General features: G+C 35.6%; 1 protein-coding gene across 10 annotated transcripts in view; it reads right to left on the bottom strand.

The window, feature by feature from the left end:
* Positions 1-23814, bottom strand: part of Msp300 (Muscle-specific protein 300 kDa) — a 280129-nt gene that overhangs the window by 3484 nt on the left and 252831 nt on the right. For 6 of the 10 annotated variants that reach the window (XM_089635781.1, XM_089635775.1, XM_089635780.1 and 3 more), the window contains 8 exons: positions 23558-23733; positions 23340-23466; positions 6011-6256; positions 3317-5680; positions 2567-3198; positions 2230-2268; positions 1435-2058; positions 255-408 (listed from right to left, as the gene is read on the bottom strand). In XM_089635781.1, coding sequence (XP_089491907.1) covers positions 255-408; positions 1435-2058; positions 2230-2268; positions 2567-3198; positions 3317-5680; positions 6011-6256; positions 23340-23466; positions 23558-23733 — 4362 coding nt within the window. The remainder of the gene's footprint in view (positions 1-254; positions 409-1434; positions 2059-2229; positions 2269-2566; positions 3199-3316; positions 5681-6010; positions 6257-23339; positions 23467-23557; positions 23734-23814) is intronic. The other 4 variants (XM_089635784.1, XM_089635785.1, XM_089635777.1 and 1 more) reach the window with 2 other exon arrangements.

Below are 23814 nucleotides of genomic sequence, written 5' to 3'. Positions count from 1 at the left end.
TCAACTTATAATGTGAACATCATTAGATTATTATTTCACTAAATACACGAAAAATTAATTTCGCTTTATGATTGGTGCAGGACCTTTATGAAAACGCCCAAAACGATTAATTTTAATACTACATTATTTAGGTACCTATACTGTGAAAATCTCAATAAATAAGTGCGTAATATAAAAAAAATATTTTTCAAATGTTCAAATGGAAGCGGAAATGAAGTTGTCTTCTTTGGGAGAGTTGAATGAATGCAACTTACGTCTCTGGAGAGTGCGGAGAGGGTGGTGTCCTCGCCAGGTGGAAGGTTTCCGGCCCCGTGACCGAGGACAGCACCAAGTTTCAGCACGTAGACGGCCGTGAGCCTCCTTAGCGACTGCAGCCTCAGCCGGAGCTCCGTCAGTCTGCACACCAGACTGCGTGTTAATTAACCATGGAGCCATTATGATGGATGAATGATTGCCCGATGAGAAGCAAGACATTACATACACATTCAAAGATATAATTAGCAAAGGCAATACAGGTGCTCGCATTTATAACCATTTGGATATGGCAACATTATAAATTGTTGATTAAGCAGAATATCTGGGTAAAGTGGCAAAAACTATCAAATTGTGAGATCTGGCAAAATCAACTTAATTTAAAGCTTCTTTCAATAAATTATAAGCAGTAATTTTATTTGCCATACTAAATTTGGTGAAATTTACATTTGTGATCAGAGACACTTTCAGCAATTTATTTTTACTACCATGGGGTGCCATTTCTCAACTAGTGCATTCCTGTATTACCATTGGATACATCTTGAAAATAAGCAGTCAAATACCATACTTGTATACATAATATCAGATAAAGCAAATATTTATACAGAATTTATAAAAGCTAATACAAATATTAACGATCACATATTCCAGGAATACAATGTCAGCTAAAAATTTTCTTTATAAAATAAAGCACAATTTTATAATAGAAGCTATTGGTGATTTTTGTAAACATAAAAAAAGCAAGCCATGTTTATGACACAATTATGAATTCATCGAGGTACAAAAATTAAGAACACAATTGGTAGGTATTCAACTGCTAATAATATGAACAACACAAATGAATGAGACATTGAAAATAGTGATGACAAATTTGGAGACAGATTATAGATTTAAAGTACTCTACTCTAAGATGTGTACAACTTTTAAAAAAACAGGCACTAAAAATGTAAATATTGATTTTCTAATAACGCTATGTAAGATATGAATAATAGTAGACAACACAAATGATAATCTTAAAAAAAAAAAAAATAACTGTAACAATTTTGTGTGTGACAATACTACAAACTGAATATAGTCATAAATTTTGTATTTTCTTTTTCATAAAAATGAATGTGACAAAACGTTTAAGTTGGAGAAAAATTCAACCAGAAGATTAGAAATAATGAGAAAGAGAATTCTTACTTTTTACAAATGGTGGTGGAGCCCTCCGGTGCATCTTCAGACCGCAGCAGTTGGTCGGCAGATTCCTGCAAGCTCACCACCCGTGGCTCACAGTGTTCTAGTTCTGCGTGCAAATCCGTAAACTTGCGGAACTTGGCGGTTATTATCGATCTGTCAGCTGTTAGGTCCACGGGTTCCGAGGCCCTGATGGTACCTTCTGTTGTTTCTAACCATCTGCACATTTCCTCGATGGTGGTATGGAATTCCTGGTTGCCCATGAGCGCTGTTTGTAGTTTGGTTTGCCATTTGGCGGCGTTCTTGCATACTGTGTCCCATCTTGAATTAAGGGTTTCTAGTCTAGCTCTGAGACGATCTGCTCGCTCCATGTCCTCTGTGTGGTCAGCCAAGTGTACTCCCACGATGTTGAGAGACACAATGATTGTCTTGTGGCTGTCGAGGTCGAGCAGGAATTCTCTGTGGTCTTGGATGATGTCTTCCAATTTTTCAATGTTTGTTGGCAAAGAGGTTTGAGTACTTTGAGTTCCTTCGGCGAATTGCAACCATTGCTCTAATCTCCAGAGGTCATTATCCAGCTGGTTCCAATTGCGTTGTGAGCAAAGCGGACACGTAAGACGACCGGCCTCACTAAAAGTAAATATACGTTGAGTATGTGGAAGACATCAAAGGCAGCACTCAGATATTTTATGATATTTCAACTATGTACAACATCCACCAACACAAGGATTAAACACAGTGTGCAATTAGAAAACTTGAAGAAGCACTCAAAAAATCAATTGAAGAAAACCAATAACTTACTGTTCACAGCTAAAGGAGTAAGCGTCAATGTAGACAGACCTATGCAGAAAAGAGTAAGCACACCATAATAAGAAACCCATGCTAATGTTAATTCATTGGAAAAAGTACATAGTAATGAACGAAGAGTTTGATGATGAATGAATCATGCACATGAAATACATACTGTGAAAAGTCAAAGCATAAAGATTAGATTCAATTATTATTATTTTAGAAAAAATAGGGATTGTCACACACCAATTTTAGATATTCAAGAGAAAACAGTATTAAAAGAAGAAACAGAAATACAATCAAAATAACATTTCTAAAAGATAAAAAAATATTTGTTAATAAAACATACCTAAGACTTCTGATGTGTTGTTCTCGCTTCTTAGCAAGCAAAAGCAGTTTTTCATATCGTTCAACCAAGATATTAACTTGGCTGGTCTGTGCCTCATCTTCGTCACATCCACACTCCATCAGCAACACGCCACTGAGATGTTTAATAAGCTCAACGCTGGACTGGCAGTTGGCTGATAATTTGGAGATGGTAGTTCCCAGGTTGGCATGTTCTGGACTGGCTTGCTGGGGTTCTGGAGTGGACACAATGGCTTCAAGAGAATCGAGACTTTGAATACATTCTGTTATCGCTGTGGTCAGTTCAAACAAAAAGGCATCCTTCGATGTTAAAGATGTCATTTTGGACAATGAAGACAGCGTGTCCACTTGGATGGCAGAATCCTGTTCAAATTTAAGTGTCTCAACTTGAACACTCTCATCAACTTCTCTCTGAGGTTTGTTGACTTGTTGTTCCAATTCCAGTTTGAGTTGAACTATCCTCAACTGAATATCTCTCCAAAGGAGTTGGTATTCGTCAATCATCTCCTGAATGTCTTTCTGCTCTTCTTTGGTGCTCCTCTGCATAAGGACTAATCCCAATTCATCGGCATTTTGTAACAGTTCATTGTAGGATTGTAGCTCTAGGTCAATATTCTGAAAGATAAAAGTTTTCATAGGATTAAGAAATCTGCCAAAATGTAATCAGAGAGATCAAAGTCTGATTTTGACTACAAGAATAAAAAAATGATTTTTACGAAAAATGTGTAATTACCTCGAGTTGTTGCTTTTGATGTTTGACGTTCTGCCGCCGGGGAAGGTGTTGAATTTGAGTGAGATGGACATCCACTTGTGTCAATCCTACGACTGCTTTGCCGTGAGCATCGACAAACTTCCGGTGCATGGCGGTATCCTGGCGCAACAATCCCAATAAACGAACAGCACTTGGTATCAAGTTGTTCCACCTGATGATCATTGATCTTACTCTAGAAATTAGATTTTGCAAGTTTTCTGGTTCCAAGCCGCTGGTTTTGGCTAGTTTAGAGTAGGTGTGTTCTAGAATTTGCAAAGCCGGACTCCTTGAATTGACATTGTCTATGAGAGTTTCAATTTTGGATATTGTTTCTGAAATACGGTCAGATGGTAAGCCTTCTATTGACTGTTCAATGTCTCGAAGAGATAATTCTTGTCTTTGTAACCACTCTTCTTCTTCATTGCTCAATTTAATAAGTTCCTGAAGAAGAGACCAGATAGATACAATTCGGCGTTTTCTTTCGGTTGATTGTTCACATACGATTTTCCACCTTCTTTCAACATTTTCAGTGGCCAATTTGAGGTTCTGGGTATCAAAGTTAGCATTCCATGTGTCAACGTCGTTTAGTAAAAGTTCATACAGATTTAAGACATCGCCAATTTCTCCACTCTCTTCCTCGATGGTTGCTTGTAATTTGTCATGTTCTTCCAAATTTTTATTAAAGACGTCTTTTGTAAATGATTCCACGTACAAGGGTTTCCATAGTTGTGATTCAGTCTGGGAAAGCCACTCTCTTATTTTTGACAACCTTATTTCCAGTTGAAGTATTGTCTGAAGAAGATCTCTGATCTTCTTTGTTCTTGTGTTTCCAACCTGCTTAAGTCGGTTCCACTTGTCATTGACGGTGTCTATCTTTTGTTTAATTATACTTTGCTGGTCTGTTTCGTCCTGTCCATAAGAGTTGATAAGGTCCAATCCGGTGTTGGTAATCCATTTGATTTCAGGTTCCTTGAGAACCATATCAGACTTTAGATCACATTCTAGTTTGTGCAGAAGGTCTTCAGGTTTCAGTCCTCTGGTAAAACCAAGTTTGCTTTCTTTGTCTAGTCTAGATTCCAAATCAGTAATCCAAATGACGAATCTTGAGTGACGAGAATCAAACAATAAGTTTAATTCTAACTTTTCTTCTAGCTGGTGAATCAACACAGACAACTGGTGGTCTAAGTCTGCTTGCTGTTGCCGTAAGATCCAAATTCTTTGACTGATTGTTTTATTGTCTTGTGGACTCACGCAATCCTTGAGTTGCTCTTGAATAACACTGAGACTATCCAAGTCTTTGACCAGGTTAGCCATGTTCTTCCGGTACTCACGGAGTTTATCAAGAAGGTCTTTAGTTTCAGATCTAGATTTCGGCAGTGTTTCTACAGATTGCGGTATCGACTTTTGAGTGTTAGCTAAAACAGTTTGTAGGGAAGAAATTTGGGTTTCATAATCGGAAATTAATAAAATAATTCGATTAATGTAGTCTCGCCAAGTGTGTAAGCCGGCTTCCAAGTTTTCAATTCGTTTAACGATTCCTGTGTATTCTATTCTGATGGACGCAGCCAAAGGATCTTCGCAGAAGCCTAAAAGGTTCTTTTGTTGAGCGAGGAGGGCATTCGCTTGGGCTTGCCCAGCTGGTACTTTGTCAATCAAGAATTGAATTCGGTGTAAAATTTTAGGAACTCGCCTCATATGAATATATCTCAGTTGTAATTTTTCCCTTTCTCTCTCCATGTCTTTAAGCCACTGCAACAACTTGGCCTGATCTATTCTATACTTATCCCATGATGTTATTCTCTCATTGATTTGTTCATGGCGATCCATAATTCGAGACAAAGTTTCATTGTGAAGATTTGTCAGAGAACTGAATTGTTCCATGACGGCATTGTCGGATAACTGCAAAAGGTCGTCTTTGTTAGAGCCGTCATTTTTCGAGTTAAGCACTGACTTTTGCGTGGCGAGAAGATTTTGGTGAATTTCGCAAAGCTGTTTTTGCTCCTTTAGATTGTGGTAGTCTTCAGGAATAGTTCCCGAAAGGAAGGACTGGACGTGGTAAAGGTATTCCTGCCAGAGCCGGAGGGCTGCGACACCGTCCTGACTCCTGACCAGCTGAGAAGAGAGCCTGTGGTATTGTTGGAATGTTTCCCGGAACACTGTTTGCCAGAGCTCCAAGATCTCCACGATCGATGTTTCGGTCACGACAGAAGGTCGGCTTTCGAAGGAGTTATCCTTCACATCTTGAATGTGCGTCTCCGATTTCCCCAGCGCCAGCAGATGGTTGCGCAAAGCGACTAGCTGTTCTTCGCTATTTTTGCCGTTGGTTTCCTCCACCGTGGAAAGGCTCTGAAAGATAAAAGTCATCGAATTAACGGAATGTTTCATTCTCGAATTCACCTTGCGATACAAGGTCACGAGCGCCTGATTATCTCCCTCGCAGACACGGCCCTCCACTCATTCTTAATAGCGTTACATCACGAAACACTTCGGCGTAACAAAACAATTAGCGAAAATTCAGCTTGAAACTTAAATATTGCAAATTTATCTAGTAGGAACTGTGGAAAGTTTTAACAAAGTTAGATACGGAACAAGTAGGTATTTAGGATATTATGGCCCTTGAATTAAGACAGTATATGGAGTCCCTGGTGACACGTAGAATGCAGATTGAGTACATACCTCTTGCACCGCGCTGAGGAAGTCCCTGGTGCGGCGCAGGTCCGCGTGGCGACGGGCCCGGCCCTCCGCGGCTCCGGCCAGCGTGGCCAGCGAGGCGCGGACGTCCTCCAGCCGCGAGCCCAGCGCGGCCAGCTCGCCGCGCAGGGGGGCCGCCGCCTCCAGACCCACGTCGGCCGCGATGCGCGCCACCAGCGACTTGAGCTCGCCCAGACGCTCGCGGTGCACGGCCAGCGACTCCTCGCACACCTACAGAAGGGAAAAACATGAAGATGGGATGAGTTTTCGGTTCATTGGCTTCATACCTCCTTTCAAATTGTCCAGTGGACACTTTCAGGTTTTATTATTGTTGGCTATAACACTACATCATTCAGAAAGACAGACACAGATATAAGTTCTACTGTTATAATAGTGAGGTAAATACACCTTTTCAGTAATCTCATTCTCAAACTAATGATGTGAATATGTTTTAAAAAAAATAAATAATTATTTTGGCGAAAATAAACCTAAATATTAACATTAGCCTTAAATAACAAGATATATTTAGTTTCATGGATATATAGGTCTGTATAGCCTATTCCCAACCTCCCCCCACTATATTTACGACCTGCTTTGCCTACCTATCAGTAGGGGGTGCAATAGAATCACTACATGAACAAGCGGGACTCTTGAGTGGTGTACGCATTAAAATAAATAATGACAAAAACGTGCGTATCTGATTCATAACCAGAAAAAAAATCAGGCTCGCAATAATGTAAAACAATGGGAGCTAGTCAACATTGGCGCTTATCTAGCGAAATAAAATCACGAAGCAATTCATAATGAGCACATTAAATTTATGATTATACTGTACAAACTAAAACCCAAGCAAAGTTGTGTATTGGAGTACACAATAATATAATAAGTTAATTCCAAAAGTTCTCGCAGGAGAGTGTAATGTGTAGTTTTCGATACGGTTATGGGGTTATGAGTGTTGAGGACGTCAGTACTAAGCGCGAGAATTCTTTGAAACAATCCCATTATCAAGCAAACATTCCCGCGGCAGAACTTGCGTGGAAATAGTTGTTGGAGTTTGAGGCTGGCAGCTGGTAGCTGGTAGCTGGTATGCCACACTTTTAGGCGATGCATGTGATTCAGGGGGAAAAATGTTTTATTTTCATTTAGCAATTATAAACGCTCTAAAAATGAACTTTTATCAAGTTAAAGAAAAATCTTTTTCTTCATTTGAAGCAGATACTTTGTGATGTGACATGATAATAAAAAGAAACAAAATAACAACTGTTTACTAAGGACGAGTTGTTTCGGAGAATTTGAACAATTCATCAAATTTCAAAGTTCATTTACGGGTTCTGTGAAAATCCTATTCAAGTTCTGTTATTGTATCATTATAAGCTAGTTGCTTGACAGAACTGAAATAAAATCAGAACTCTAAAAAATCTTTCACAGAACTTGAAAATGAACGTTGAAATTTGATGAATTGTTCAAATTCTCCGAAACAACCCGTCCTAAGTTAATGTTATAATTTAAATTTAAATAAAAATCACTTAGGCCAGGTTGTTTCATTCGTCGTTGCACTAAAGCGGTGGTTACTATCTATGGTAATTTAGCTAAAACTTGACATTTTCCATTCCGTTCTCACATTACGTATGTTGGGTTCCACGACTAAGCAGAACACTTTTGAAAGGTGATTTAAAGTCATTAAAATCGACGAAAAAAACAGCTAACCTAACCTAGTTAATTAACGTGACTTTAAATCACTTTTCAAGAGTGTTATGCTTTGTCACTGTTCTCTTCGGTCCGGTAGAGGTATTGTGAAGCTATTTGGAATGTTACAAATTTTGAGTGACCGGCGCTACTGTCTATGAGAAAATGAATGACCATTAGGTTTAAAATACCACTATAGCTATACAACAGTTGAAACAACCAGGCCTTATTGGGACGAAATAATATAAATATAAATATTCGTAAGAAATAGGTAGGTTGGTATCTAATCTTCTTTGGTATGTGTGTGTGCACCTATCTACAAAGTGCTAGTGATGAGTGATTGAGATTGCTAACACATAATAACTTAAAACGTAAATAACTCAAATATAATCGTTAAAGTTGACTAGGAAGAAATAGGTACTGAATAATGACAACTTCTCAACTTTATGTGAGTAGAATCTTTTTAAAATTAACTAATATCGTTATAAAATAATAAGTAGATACTATTATACTACGTATCCATACGCGAGCCGAATTGCAGAGCTGAACCTCAAGTTATGGGAATGGAACGAAGCAACCGCAATTCATTGCCCGGCTCGCGTTTCGGTTCGCAAATTTATAAGTAGCATAAGGTACCTTTGGTATGATAAACATCAAATATCAGCAGTTTCAGACTGAAAAAATGCAAAATGCATTAAAAATAAATGCACTCGTAAAATAAATTCTTAGTTTTTATGACGCCTGCATTGTGCATTGCTAAACGTCGTTGTGAAATCAAATGTTTATTTCAACATTATACAGGGTTTTCCAATAAGAGGTATTATTTTGAATATCAATTAAGGAATTAATGATTTTTTATGGCCGGAATTGGATGGTATTGATCTTGACAACGTTTACTTTCAACAAGACGGCGCTACGTGCCACACAAGCAACAAAACCATTGATCTTTTACAGGAAAAGTTTCCGGACCGTGTTATCTCTCGAAGAGGTGATCACAATTGGCCACCGAGATCTTGTGATTTAACACCTTGTGACTTCTTCCTTTGGGGCCTCAAGACCTCAAAGAAGGAATTCGTGAGGCTATCGAGGACATAAGGCAGCCACTTTGCGATTTGGTTATGGAAAATCATGAAAAGGATATGGTCCTGTAGGCGTGGTCGTGGTGGTCATTTGACTGATGTTATTTTTCACGATTAACGGCATACCTTCCTCTTTATAATGAAATAAACATTCGATCATTTATATTAAAAAATGGCATTTTTCTTTGAATATCAAAATAACACCTCTTATTGGAAAACCCTATATCTTTAAATTCGTTAACAAATACATCATTATTGCAATATTATAATGCACAAACTACAACTTGGCCTAATTATTATTCTACCTGGAATTAAATAATGTTATTGCATTCATGTCAAGTGGGTAAGATTATTGACCCATTGTGACACTGTCCATCGGCAGCTTGAACTCTTACTGAATGAATAAATAATGATGACCGTACTGCCCGGTATACCAAGTCCGGTATGGCAGGGAATAAAACGGTCGATATTTTAGGATAAAGAAATGCAGAATAATTTCAAGAAGTGTTATACAGGGTTTTCCAATAAGAGGTGTTATTTTGATATTCAATCGTAAAAGATCAATGGTTTCGTTGCTTGTGTGCACGTAGCGCCGTCTTGTTGAAAGTAAACGTTGTCCAGATCAATACCATCCAATTCCGGACATAAAAAATCACTAATCATCTCTCGATAGCGCAATCCATTCACCGTAACTGTTGCTCCAGCCTCATTTTCGAAAAAAGTAAGGTCCAATGACTCCGCCGGACCATAAACCGCACCAAACAGTCACACGTTGAGAATAGAGAGGCTTTTCAACAATAACTCTTGGGTTTTCCGAGCCCCAGATGCGACAATTTTGCTTGTTGACGAAGCCACCTAGGTGGAAAAGGGTCTCATCACTCAAGATGATTTGCATTTGATTTACTCAAGTGAATTTTAATAATTTCAATGCGTTGTTGAAGCATATATCGTTCCATTTTTATGTCAAAAAATAACAGCTTCAAAAGTAACATCTACCGAAATAGCGAGAAATTAAAAAATAACACCTCTTATTGGAAAACCCTGTACAATTTATGATTGAATCTAGTTAGAAAACAGACAGAAAATAATATATAATATCTGGAAAATAAAGCAAAGATTCACGTTTTCCCCGATTTTGCCATGTATTTGCAGTGTGTGTTAACTTTTGGAAATTTGTTTCAAATTATATGATCGGAAAAGATGACGTACCTACTTAATTTCACGTAGTGAAACAAAAACAGAATGGACATTTTCTTTCTTGTAAGATTCTCGTTCACATTTGAAACGAAATATTAATTTTTTAAAAGTATTTTTATCACTATCTGCCCTGTGGATGGACACTGGAATGGTGAAAGAAGGAGGTAGTGCATCACGGCATAATACCCCAAAATAAATCACTATTAAAAGAAATGCATTATCTTTCAACAATGAATTATTAAAGTGATAAAAATACGTAAACAATAAACAAATAGAGTAAATAAACTTAAAAATGGTCGAACGTTGGTGGAGTTGCTGTCGAAACAATGAATAAACAAAATGAAAATATTGTTTTTTATTAAAGTAATAAATGCATTATTCCAGAGATTATGTTTTCACCATATTAAACAATAATGTTGAGCAATCGACGGCCTCCGTGGTCAAGGGCCAAGCTCTCGACTAGCAATCCGGAGGCAGCGGGTTCAAATCCCGGCGTGCGCAAGTAAATTAAATTAATTTTTATTATTTTACAATTTATTAATTAAAAATAATTTAGCATGTTTGTGGCACGTTTCGGAGTGGATGATACTTTCAGTATCGCCCTGACGTAAGACGACCATTCAGAATTGTAACGTTTCTCAAATGGCTTTAACCGTGTTTGGTGACCAGGTCTAAAAAGCCAGGCACTTTCCCATCTCCTCCCCCTTCCCACTACTTTTAGCCTAACAACATACAATTGGGGATACCATAGTCTCACTGGCTCCAGATGGTTGGGAGCAGTTGGGACTCTTGTGGGTTATTCACATAAAACAAAATTACGGATGGATAGGTTTTTATAATACCGGTGAAATTATTTATTTGAAAGTTTAATAATTACAAAATTACAGTGGAAAGTGTGAGAAACGATAACACATTACTCTTTAATATGCCATTGTTATGACAGTCGACAAGGCACAAGGACCTTATATGAAACTGCCCAAATTTCTAAAGCCTTTCTTTTTATATATGACCCAGAAAACTAATAAATGACACGTACATTAAAACGTGTGCCGGAACTACGACGGTCAGTATGTGGAATAAAGCAATTGCATTACAGGAGGTATATTTTTGGGAACCTTTAACAAGATTATTAAAATCCACTGAAAACAATCTGTAAAATAACTATATAGCAGCGAAATGTATTCCATTATCTCTGCTTACTTCTGTGAGGAAGTAGCGTACGCATAAAAAAAAATAATTGATATAAATTCCTTATCGTTTTTGCAGGCCACAACTTCCTATATTCTCACCGCAATAGGCTACATAAGAAGAAGCTATTTTTGTAATGCACTGACATAATAAATAAGGTTCCATGATAACTCAACACAGTGAAAATCCAACACACTTTTAAAAAGTGATATAAAGTCATTAGAAACGATGAAATTTTTTTTTTTACCTAACCTACTTAATCCAGTTAAAAAAGTTTTTGTTTCATCACTTTCCATGACTTTATATAACTTGTTAAAGATGTGATGATTTATCCGGTCACCAATAAATAATAGCCAGCATGTAGAGCGAATGAGCGAAGAAAGGAGTGTAAGAAGAATATACGATGCAAATGTGTTGAATGGTAGCAGAAGTCGGGGACGCCCGAGGAAGACATGGCACGACCAAGTGAATCAGATACTTGAGTCGGGCCATGTCAAGAGTCAGAATAATATAAGAGTATGCATAAGACGATGTATGAATGTAAATGAGGCAAGGAGTGTGTGCCAAGACCGAGTTGTTTGGCGGTCCGTTCTCTCTGCCTACCCCTGCGGGGAAATGGCGTGATGGTTAGTTAGCCATGATTTGGGTCAGAAAACGCTATATTTTCGTGGCCTGACCTATTTCAGCGTATCGCTCGCCATACATTCCCATTGGTAGTGTATGGCGAGCGATATGCAAAAATAGACCAAGCCATTATGCGTATAGTGTAATGTGTCACCTACCTAATACTTTTCTGTCTGGAAAAGTTGAAAGGAAAATGATACTTTATACTAATTTCTTTTATATATTCAATAATACTATTATTTAATAATTTAAGGGTTATATTGTTATGTACTATTATTAAACAATTTAGCGTGAAACTTTCTAATAAAATATATTTTTTTATATACACAAGCCAAAAATGTGCATACCAAAGATATTATAAGAACGAGATATGCTATGTTGGCCGCCGGACCGTAGGCGGAGTACTACCTAATTAGGGTACGTTGAATACTGTCAGGACGTGTACGCACAGAAATCTGTTCTATGTATTAGTGCGGATACCTTAGCTTAAGCGAAGGTGTGCAGTAGTATTAGTGAACAAAACCGGCGACACCGGGCAAAACAATTCCACACAGTATGAACTGCTCATAGCACATCTCGTTCTTCTAATATCTTTGGTGCATACTCTTAGTGTGCCTTATATCACCACAAATATAGACATAAAAATCGCTTGGCAAACGGAGTCTAGAAACGGTCGATTTTAACAGTTTTATTTACTTTGTAAATAATTTTATAAGAATTAAAAACAGTCAATCGAGAGAAACTGTCACAGATAATCTTAACCAAATTTTTTTTTTTAAATTATTTTTTTAGTAGTTTACGCTTAAATTTTTCATAAAGTAATTAACAAATTTATTTTAATTCTACTCAAGTGAAACGCTATGAGAAGTTTAAATTTATTCAAAGCATTTTTTTGGTATTCATAATGTAAACCGATTCGTTGTAAAGATCTAAAATAGTGATTTCACGTAACCATTTCGAGACATTTTGTTGTAGAAGAGTTTTATTTTTATCATGTATACTTTTATACATTTCTACGGATGTGTAGAACCGGAGCGAAATATATAAAAATATGTAACAAGTGTACATTATAAAAGTAAAATATTAACATGCAAATATGCAGTTCTTTGACCATATTATTCTGAGTTGTGTCAAGTATTCCTAGGTACATCCACTAGAAGCCAAGCCTCTTAATGGCAGAGCATTGTTTCAGCATGTTAGCAGAGCAAAATAAATAATAACAAAGATACTATCGAGTCATGTTAGCTAAATAACTTTAAAATTTTAGAAATAACACGAAATGGGTTTAAAATACATATTCACTATTGTGTTAAGCTATTAACTAAATTATTTCAAGTTTTGAGCGCTGATAAGATCATAAATGTGTAACACTATCGGTGTTGATTTAGTCACTGAATAAACCAGACAATATAATAATAAACCAGAAATGTCATGGTAAATAAAATTAAAATATGTTTCATATTAGACATTCTCAGGTAAACAAAAACTATTCGTCAACAGTGGGCCAAGGACAAAAACACGCAACTAATTTTTAACACACATAATATAAAATTTACTGTGTAATAACTGGAATATATACATATATACAGTAACATCGTGATTATGTAGAATGTAGGCATATTTCTTTACGACAAAATGTAGGCATATTTCTTTACGACAGATTTATAGAATGTAGGCATTATTTTTTACGATATAATGTAGGCATATTTCTTTACGACAGACATATAGAATGTAATCATTATTCTTTACGATAGAATGTAGGCATATTTCTTTACGACAAAATGTAGGCATATTTCTTTACGACAGATTTATAGAATGTAGGCATTATTCTTTACGATATAATGTAGGCATATTTCTTTACGACAAACATATATAATGTAATCATTATTCTTTACGATAGAATGTAGGCAATATTCTTTACGATAAACATATCGTTGGATATTGTTCGATTTCTGAGATTCGATTTGAACGATTCGAACTCCACATGAAATAATTAACATTATATAAATATCCTCGATAGATTTTCCCCGTCGGGAGTATCAATAAACAGTCTAATAATATCTTAATTTTATTAAGATTCTTTGGGGAATGCAAACGTGTTGTCAAAGTTCTTTAGATTGGCATAAAATTATACAACATAACCAATAAAATTTATATAAACAGCCTCTATAAATACCAAAAATTCGATTTACTGAAATAAACCAAACAAGACAAAGTTGACTATTTTCAAGCTAAGTTCAAATAACCTATTAAAGGTTCTGATTTTAAACCGTTTTTAAAAATAATTTTTAGTGACATTTCGATGCTTATAACTCAAACGAAATTAGAAAACCGATATTTACCCCAGTACGTGAAGTTTTAGATACTGTTTCGCAACGCGCTCGAGGGTTGTTCGCTACGTTTGCTCGCTTGGGGTAGTAGTTCGGGCGGTTGGTTGGGGCGGTTCGAGCGCCGGAAGAAGCCCCTCGCTAATCATATTACGGGAATATTCTAAGTCGATTCCAACACAAACAACAGCATTTCGGCATTCGGCAGTCTCGTGTCGCTAATGGCCCACCGAGCACGCGATCGCGATTAAGACGCGTCCAAGTGTATTCTCCTCGCCAACTTTCCCTTACGCCGTGATTAGGTTCACCATTTCCCCCATTAAGCATCGGCCCTGGAGTGGAGGGCGGCCTACACCATAGCAATACCATCATGATAATTGTTACCTTCGTTTCCTGAGTGGGGCACAAGGACATCGCGGTGACCTAGTAGACCTATTCCCGCTGCCAGAGTGTGCACATACTCAACAACTCAACGCCGCTGGAGTTATCACAACACGCGTGATTGTTAAACTATGTACCTACAATACGTGGACACTTTTCTCGACGGAGCGTTTTGCCGGGAAAAATGCTGGGAGAAACAGGAGAGGGGGAGATTGGATCACATGCACAGGGGGGTGCAGGGTCGGAAAATCGATAAAGATGCCACTGGACCAAAAAACACTCGACACAAAATGAAAATTCACTTGTATTTTCGAATTTATCACTTCACAGCAGCACTCGTATTATTAAAGATTACACATTTCGCATTAGTTTAATCGATCGAATTATGTTTCATAGTAATATTAAATTAATATGTAGTTTCAGAACGCATGCACAGTTAGTGTACTGGCAAACGGCAAACACCGTATCAGCTGTTCAATGATCGCGTTAGTGAATAGGCAGCGATGTGATGGTAGGGCGGGAGCTGAGAGCGGGCCGCCTTGCAACGCGGTCGGGATGGAACTGACTTACGACTAACTGACTACGAGTGCTGCTGACCCATACATTAGAGCCGAGGCGTTGAAGAGGTCGCATTTGCGGGTGTAACCATCGGATAAGGGTTGTAGGGAATAGCTAAGCAAATAAATATTAATGAAATTTTCTAGTTTACAGGAAAAAAAAAGGAATTAAGAAAAGTTTTGGAATAACCAAACCGAAATCTACCATTAAAAGTTTTTAATTTTGAGAATTTACAAACATAAAATATGATAAAAATTGGAGGAGTAAAATTATGTACCTATTTACCTATAATCATAATGATAAGGTAAATACCAATGTTTTCTAATATTTTAAATAAAATAAATAACACACCAGTATTTAATCAAAAAGGATCGATATGTTTAAAAACTAATGGTTTCTTCGTCAGAAATCCTTTTGTCCTGACGAAGAAATGATTGGTTTTGAGGCATGTTGATCCTTTTTGATTAAAAAGTTGAGTTTACAAAGTTATTATATTTAATTCAAATAATACCACAGAGTTACTTTTTGATAAAATAAGCAGGATTTTTTAGTCCGTTTTTAGTTTCAAAATCATCGTAAAAGTTATTTTTGAAACTACTATGCATATTAATTTAGCTAACATTAAGTTGAAACATAAAATTAATCACTTAAAACTACGCAATGTTATGTATTTTAATTATTTTATTAAATCCAGACACCCATTCATTCATCCCTTGATCCACTGCTTAAAGGTAGGTACTTACTAGGGTAGGTTGGGGGACTAATTATTTATTAATATTTTATTTCCAGTACCTACTTTGAGTGTAATTAACATACATTTAAGACTGATATCCACCCTTTAGCGTGCAGTAGGTGAATGCTTTAACTTCTAACAGGGTGAGTAAAGAATCAACAAAACGGAATCCGCTGAATAAAACATCATGTTTTTCTTTCGGCAGACGAATAATAATAATTTTAACGACATCTCCATCCATATTTGATGAACGTTGATATGCAAATGTTGAGCGCTTCGGCGGTGAGAGAACGGTCTAAAATTAGACGTGATGTGGTCACCCGACGTTATCCACCAACCTTCACCTATAGTTTATAGTTTATCACACTTTACTTGGCTAAATATTCAATAGTATTAGTTTGGAGACAGTACCACCAGACGAACATCACACACCACACATCTCACATCAACAAGACTCAACTATACTATTATTTATAACTACCTGTAACAATTTCAATTAACTCGCACTCGTAAAGATTGTTCAATAGTTTACCTGGACAATAAAAATATAATATTGTTTGAATTTGACACCAAATTAATTTTATAACAAATTAATACCAATACTATGTACGCAATCCGCATTCCGAATTTCTACCGACTTTTAAGATAAAAAATCTTTAAGATTTTAAATTCATAAAAAAATTATGTTGATTTTGAAGGTAATTTATATACATTTGTAAAGCCGAAACGGTAAATATATGAAATTTCCTCGATAGAAAAAAATCGCTAAATATCCTCCAAAAATGATTAAAAACATATTTTGTTCAGTTATTTAACACGTATATATGAAAAAATCGCGGTGTTTCTTTAAATTCAACTTAGGCATTTATCGACAGATGCTCTATTTTAAACGAGTCGTATTTTATTAATTTAATTATGATTTTACAATTTTCGCTTAATTATTATCGTTTTTTTTTAATATTAGCACGCTCCCTCTAACATTCGCATTTACACATCTCCCTTTAAAACCATATTTGAACGCTTACTACGGGGCCTAAGGTAGGCGACACATTAGGCTACACGCATCATGGCTTAGCTTATTTCAGAATATCGCTCGCCATACACTACTAATAAGAATGTATAGCGAGAGATATGTTGAAATAGGCCAAGCCACGCAAATGTAGCGCGCTTATGGCGTGTTCTGTGGGATAGCTAAGTTTCAAAATGAAGTAATTTATGGAAAGCACATTGGGACACGCGTTTGAAATGAAAATATCATTCAAAGAATGATACAAAATACAATAGGCTGAAATGTCATTAACTAAACCGTAATTACAGATTGTCATATCAAATCTACTTTATAATGAACTATTCCGTCAACACATCGATAAAACCCAAAAATGCGTGTTATTACCATTAAGGCATATTCAACAGCGATTCAATTAAAAAAACAGATAATAAATGATTATGAATTCAAAAATAAATCATATATAAGTTTTATCAAGTCATGGCGGAGCCCCCGCATTCTCAATTTCTACGAATTTATAACATATTTCTCTTTAACACTTTTAAGTTTTAGAGTAACAAAAAAAAATACATATTTTTGAAGATAATTTGTAATTCCGAAACAGTGATTATATGAAATTCCACCGATGAAAAAAAATCGCAAAGCTCCGAAAATTATTAAAAACACGTTTACATACACGTTTCTGTTATTTAATATGTTATAGGTATTAAAAAAATCACAGTCTATCTTTAAATGCAACTAAGGCATTTATCGACAGTGAAATATTTTCACAATTTTCGCTTAATTATTATCGTTTTTTAATATTATCGCGGCCCCTCTAACATTCGCATTTACACATCTCTCATTCAAACCATCTTTGAACGCTTACTACGGAGCCTTAAGCCTGTGACATACCACGACGCTATAAGCGCGTTATATTTGCGTGGCTTGGCCTATTTCAGCATATCGCTCGCCATATTGTTGTGTAAGGCGAGCAATACGCTGAAATATGCCAAGCCATGATACGTATAACGTAAGGGTGCGTATACATTTGCGAATCGAAACGCGACCATGAATTACGAGAAAGGGACGAATCAACTGCAAGCGGCGTTTCGCGACATTTGCGGTTGCTTCGTTTCTGTCCCATAAGTTGAGGTAGGCAGTTCGGCAGTTCAGCTCGCGGATGTAAACGTAGCATAATGTGTCGCCTACCTTAAGAGGAAGCTACAAGCCAAAAATGTGTATATTCTTGGTATACCTTATATCGTAGGCAATAGGGATTAAAATCGCTTGACAAACGGATTCTGGAAACGTTCTATTTCAAGCAAAAAACTGGTTTTTATTTATTTTGTAAATAATTTTATAAGAAAGCAAAAATGTTAATCAAGTGAAACTGTCACAGATAATCTTAGCTATAATACTGTATTTTTTCAAGTTTTTTCCTTTATGCGTTCATACATTTCTATTGAAAAAATATTTTTTTAGTAGTTTGCATTTATATTTTTTATTGAGTAATTTATTTTTTATTTGTATTCTACTCAAGCGAAGCGATAGGAAAACCTTCAATTTATTTAAAGCATATTTTTGGTATTCATAATGTACACCAATTCGTTATAAAGATTAATCAAAATAGTGATTTGGCATTAAGCTTCGCATTAAGGTGTTAAATAACTTCAGACGCTATCAAAAATTCTATTATTCAAATGAACACAATAATAGTTGAGTTCGGTTTTATACAACTAATAAACAGCGTATCACACAACATACTAATTGGTGTTTGGTATTATTGTAAAATGACTATATATGATTATATAATATAGGGGCATTCCGCGGATTTAGATACGAAAAAAATGTTTTCCGTATCAATAAATCACATAAACGGGTTTCAATGGAATAAAGTTACATAACAAAATTACCTATTAACATTCCTAAAATATTAAAGTAGTACAACAAAAAATGTAACCAATGGGGTTTTATAGTGATTTTACGTTTCATGATAAGAACTGTGTTGTGTTTATCGATAAAATAGGTACATGTGTTAACTAAGCTGAGGTTTTAATACTTTTTCATACATGAGTTTAGTTTTACAAGTAACAAAATCAAAATTAGTTTCCACAGTTCTGCGCAATTAAAATTAAAACGTCAGTTGACTTGATTCTCTTTGTTTTAATATGCATTAAATGTACGTAATTAAAACACGCGATACAAAGTTGGGGAACAATGTCTGCTTTGGTAAATTGCAGTTTTGGAATTATTTCGCAATCATCCTACTCCCACATCGCGTCAACACTGAGTTTCTTATTAGCTTCACCTTTACCACTGTAGCAATTGTGTAAAATTTAGAACATGGCGCAGAATTGTCAAAGTTTAGTGAAACTGCCATCATAATAAAGTTTGGTTAGGTTAGGATAATTTATTAAAAAATATGTGCATCGTGTGCCTGCGTAGATTCATAAGCATTGCCATCGGCTCTATTGATGAAGTGAAACTAATTCAGTAAGAGCCGGAAAATGAAATTAGTATCAATGTAGCCCAACTAATTAGTACCCAATTAAAAAAGCATCTAGGCAGTTCTAACTGATTACTAACCATCACGCCGTGAGGTTATGCAGAGAGGACAAACCCTCTGCCTTGGCACAAACTCTTCGCTTTATTCACGTTCATGCATCATCCCATACACTATTCTGTTATTCAATAAGATGTTTTAATTAGTTACTAGCTGTAGCCCAACGCGTTGCTGTGGAACAGTCTATTTGTGCAGATAGATAAATAATAGCGCATATTGCTATTACGTCGAACATATGGCGCTATTTAAAAAAAGCATATTTTTACACTGGTGACATCTATATAATATGGGTATATAAAAACACACGCGCATTCGAATGCAACTTTGTGTCAAAATTTCCAATAATATGTGAAGAACTTTCAGAGATTTAAGATTTTGAACAAACAACCATAAGATTTTTATGGTTGTTTGCAAATATTTTGACAAAAAAAAAACAATAAAATTGGTTAGGTAGTAAAAAAATAATAAAAACAAATTCGTTGATTTGAGAGTCGAGCGGCGTACATAATAAATTGCCTTTTGCGCTTCCGTCGTCGTATAGCCCGGGCCTCAAAATCACCAATAATAGCTACGCACACATCAGTTGATTACCAACGCATGAATAACATTAAAAAGTAAGAAGGTTTTCATAGCCATTTAACGTCTTATCAAAATGTCTGTCCGTACTAAAATAAACTTGTTGTTCAACAAACAGAACATCTAGCCTGGCGGGTAACGTACTTGCATTTGTAGTTCTATATTATTAATTGTCAATAAACGCCCGGATTGCCGGCAATTAATGAAACAGAGAAATATCAGTTGATTCAATAAAAGAAAAATATACATATGTGCATTTAGAGAAAAATAATTTTATAACCTTTTTGCATTTTCCGATTGGCATTAATATTATCAGTCTGACTTTGAAATAATGCATAATAATCTTTTCAAGCGAAATACATTATTTTTTCCCGTTACTTTATCATTCAATATTTATTGGAACTCGCATGTGGAAAACTTGAAAATTTCTAAATCATTTATACACCTACTAACAAAATTTCAAAAGCTGCCATTTAAACTTTTTTTATAATATTCACCTTAAGGCGATGCCATACGTAGTAATGCAAAAACATGTGTTTTTGGTTTGAAAATTTGGTCGTCTAGAAATGTTTCAGATGCTTTAATTAAATACTGCGAGTAGAATACATCTTGGCCTTTGAAATAATCGAGTATTTTTATATACCTAAGTCTTTTTATAAGCCCAGAAAAAAATAATGTATAGGCCTATAAAAACTGCTTTAAAGTTCAAAATATCCTACTTACGAACCCATTTTCGGTTATGATTTTATTGTATAATGTGGAAAATTAAATTATTTATAAAATGATCGGAAAAAAATTAAATATTTATGCCTGAACATCCAGAAAATAAAATAAAAGGCACTTTTTGGCCAGGTTTTTTTCTTGCATAAATCAAAACAGGCGGATGGTGTTAAGCGGGAATTTAAACTTTATCGCCATCTACGTAAGGGTTGTTATTGATGGCGGCTCAATTTAAAATATTACACGACGTATTGCATCGCCTTAATCTTGGAATATACTCCTTGCTTCATCCACATTAACACATCGTTACATAATACTCTTCAGTTGCATCGAGTACCGACTCTTAACTCGACTCAAGTATTTAAATCACTTGAGAGTGCCATGACGTCCCCGAAATCTTCTTCCATTCACTTTCGTGTTGTGTTTATTCTAGCAAAAAATCTTTTGCCATCCATCAGCTCTATAAGTCTAAACTGTTAGAATTATTTTTTTAGGATCAAGCAATTTATGATCTAACAAACATTAAACATTTTCTGTTTGGACTCGTGAAATGACATTAATTTTTATCTACCGTGTGGCCATTATTATCAACTCGTATTGTTCAACCTACAAACTGAGTATCGCATTATTTGCATCTAAACAGAAAGTAGGTAATGTAAATTATCAAAATAAATAATATTGTTATCACGACAATCTAGGTAAGCCTTTTATCTATTCCATCAAGTAATATTATTTAGCAACCCTCATTTAATCTTTTAAATGAATGGACTGGGTTAGACAAAAGGATTATTATTTTGAATGGCCCGGTATTCTCACTGTATATTATTAAAGTTACTTTCGTTTTGAATTGTGTTTTAAATCGCCTTAGATAACCGAAGAAGTCTATTTGAAAACATGTTAATATTAATATATTTACTGAAGTCAAGGGAAATAATCTCAGGTAAATTTCAGGAGGTTTCTTGCTGCTAATGAACTAAGATAACAATTCGACTGATGCGTTTAAAGTCAGTTTTTAAAAGTCAGTTTATATAGTATATATTATTATGTATTTTGAATAGTTCTCCTATTATAAATATAATTAGTTTACTTTAGTAGTCAGAAGTCGGTAGGTAGTTGTTACAAAGTTTGAAAAGCGAAATAGACTGAAACCTAATCTAACCTAGCTAAACAAGTTATTATTTTGAAAAGCGAACACTCGGAAAATCGAAGAAAAGTTAACCAGTGGCATTAAATGCTATTTGGGTAACCGGGCAACGTCATACAGTGGCAATTCAACACATATCAACACAATCTTGAAAAGTGATATAAAGTCATGAATAAACTAGGTTAAATAGGTTACGTTAGGTTCGCTTTATAGACCTTTTTCTTCACTTTTAATGACTTTATATCACTTTTCTCACAAAGGTGTGTTGAGTTGCCACTGTCCTGAGTTGCCGTGGAACTTCTATTTGATATCAATTTTAAGCTAACCGGACAACTCAACACATTGACAAATCAACACACTTTTGAAAAGTGATATAAACTTATGGAAGGTGATGAAAAAAAGGTTAAACAGGAATATGATACGTTAGGTCAGGTTTATCAATGACTAAATACAATAGGATTATAGGTTAGCTTTTTTTCATCGCTTTTAATGACTTTTCATACTATTTCACTTTTCAAAGTTGTGTTTAATTGTTGATTCAGGAGATTTTCCACAAACAAAAGTGTGTTGATTTGTCTCTGTGTTGAGTAATCATGGAACCAAATTTTAAACCTTTCAATAAATTTTCAATTGTAAACTTTACTATTAATTTCACCATTTGAAAGAAAATTACATATTAAATATAATTTTGTTTAACTACCTTTGAAAATCTGAATAAGTATAAAAAAAGTTAACAATGATGTCATTACTCACAATCCATACAAAGGTCACTTATTCAAATAACAAAACCAAATATTGAAACAACAACAACTTTAAATAAAATCTTACAAACAATCGTACTTCATTTTCTCAGAGGTATGCAGAGCTGATAAAACATCGCACGTACACATAGTTTCGTCAGTACAAACACGCACATACATAGCTTTCATTATAGACTTCCGCAAAAATACTTCAATTGTTGTATCAAATCAAAACCGAAATATTATGGATATTTTTTCAAAGTACCTCAATCGTAGATGAAACAAACATAATAATATATCTAACTGTAGCTGTGGGCAGTCTCAATTACTTCATATCAAATCCCTAATGTCAGGGCTTATTATTATCATTTGATAGCAATTGATCCAAATTGAATGGCCTATTTGGACCCATGATCAATCTAACACAATTTGATATATTGCTGTGTTTTGAAAAATTACATTAAATAGGAAACTACTCATCAAAAATAAAAGAAGGAAGGTTGGATTTGGAATTATAGTCTATCACCGGGGCAATACAGATAATATCTTCAAATCTGGACTAAGCTGGAAATGTTATTCTGTTGTAATATAATTGCCACGCTTGAAACCTGTGACCAATAATTCTTTATTTCTAAATATCATACGTCCCAATGTAACCGATTCGTTCAATAATGATATTGATAAAAAGGTTTATCGCTGACAGGTCCGTTATGACAACTCCTTATTTCTGATACGGTGAATGAAACAAAAGAGGTTAGAATGCAGATTTCAGCGACAGGACTACATTGATAAACAGTTCAGAAAGCCTACCTTGACTTGTTGCACGGCCTCCTCAGGGGGTAAGTCTTGCACCCCATCCAGCTGCTGCTCCGCCCACTGGCGCACAGCCTCGCTGGCTTCGCGGTATTGTCTCCACAGACGAACCGCATCTTGGTACCTGGGACAAACACAATGCTCATGATCAATATATTACCCTAAAAGTTTATTTCAGCTTAAAGTAAACCTAGTAGAAAGTAATGATAACTTACTTGTCGCAAAGTTGTTTAAGATTGTTACAGGTGTCATTGTAAGCGACTACAGCCTCGGACACAGCAGTTTCAATCCTTTGGGTGACCTCCGGATCACAAGAGCTGGCCAGCGGTGAGGCGGCAGAGCGCAGTTCTTCAATGAGCACCTCTCGATCCCCCATGTCTCCAGACAGACCCTGCGAAACAATTATGAACATTAATTCACATGAATTTATAGATAAAGTTATTGTTATAACACATTATAAGAGAAGCTAAAT

The sequence above is a fragment of the Hesperophylax consimilis genome, chromosome 9 (genome assembly GCF_061612785.1).
Source record: "Hesperophylax consimilis isolate HC1 chromosome 9, BYU_Hcon_1.0, whole genome shotgun sequence".
NCBI lineage: Eukaryota > Metazoa > Arthropoda > Insecta > Trichoptera > Limnephilidae > Hesperophylax > Hesperophylax consimilis.
This window is presented reverse-complemented; position numbering and strand designations above follow the sequence as displayed.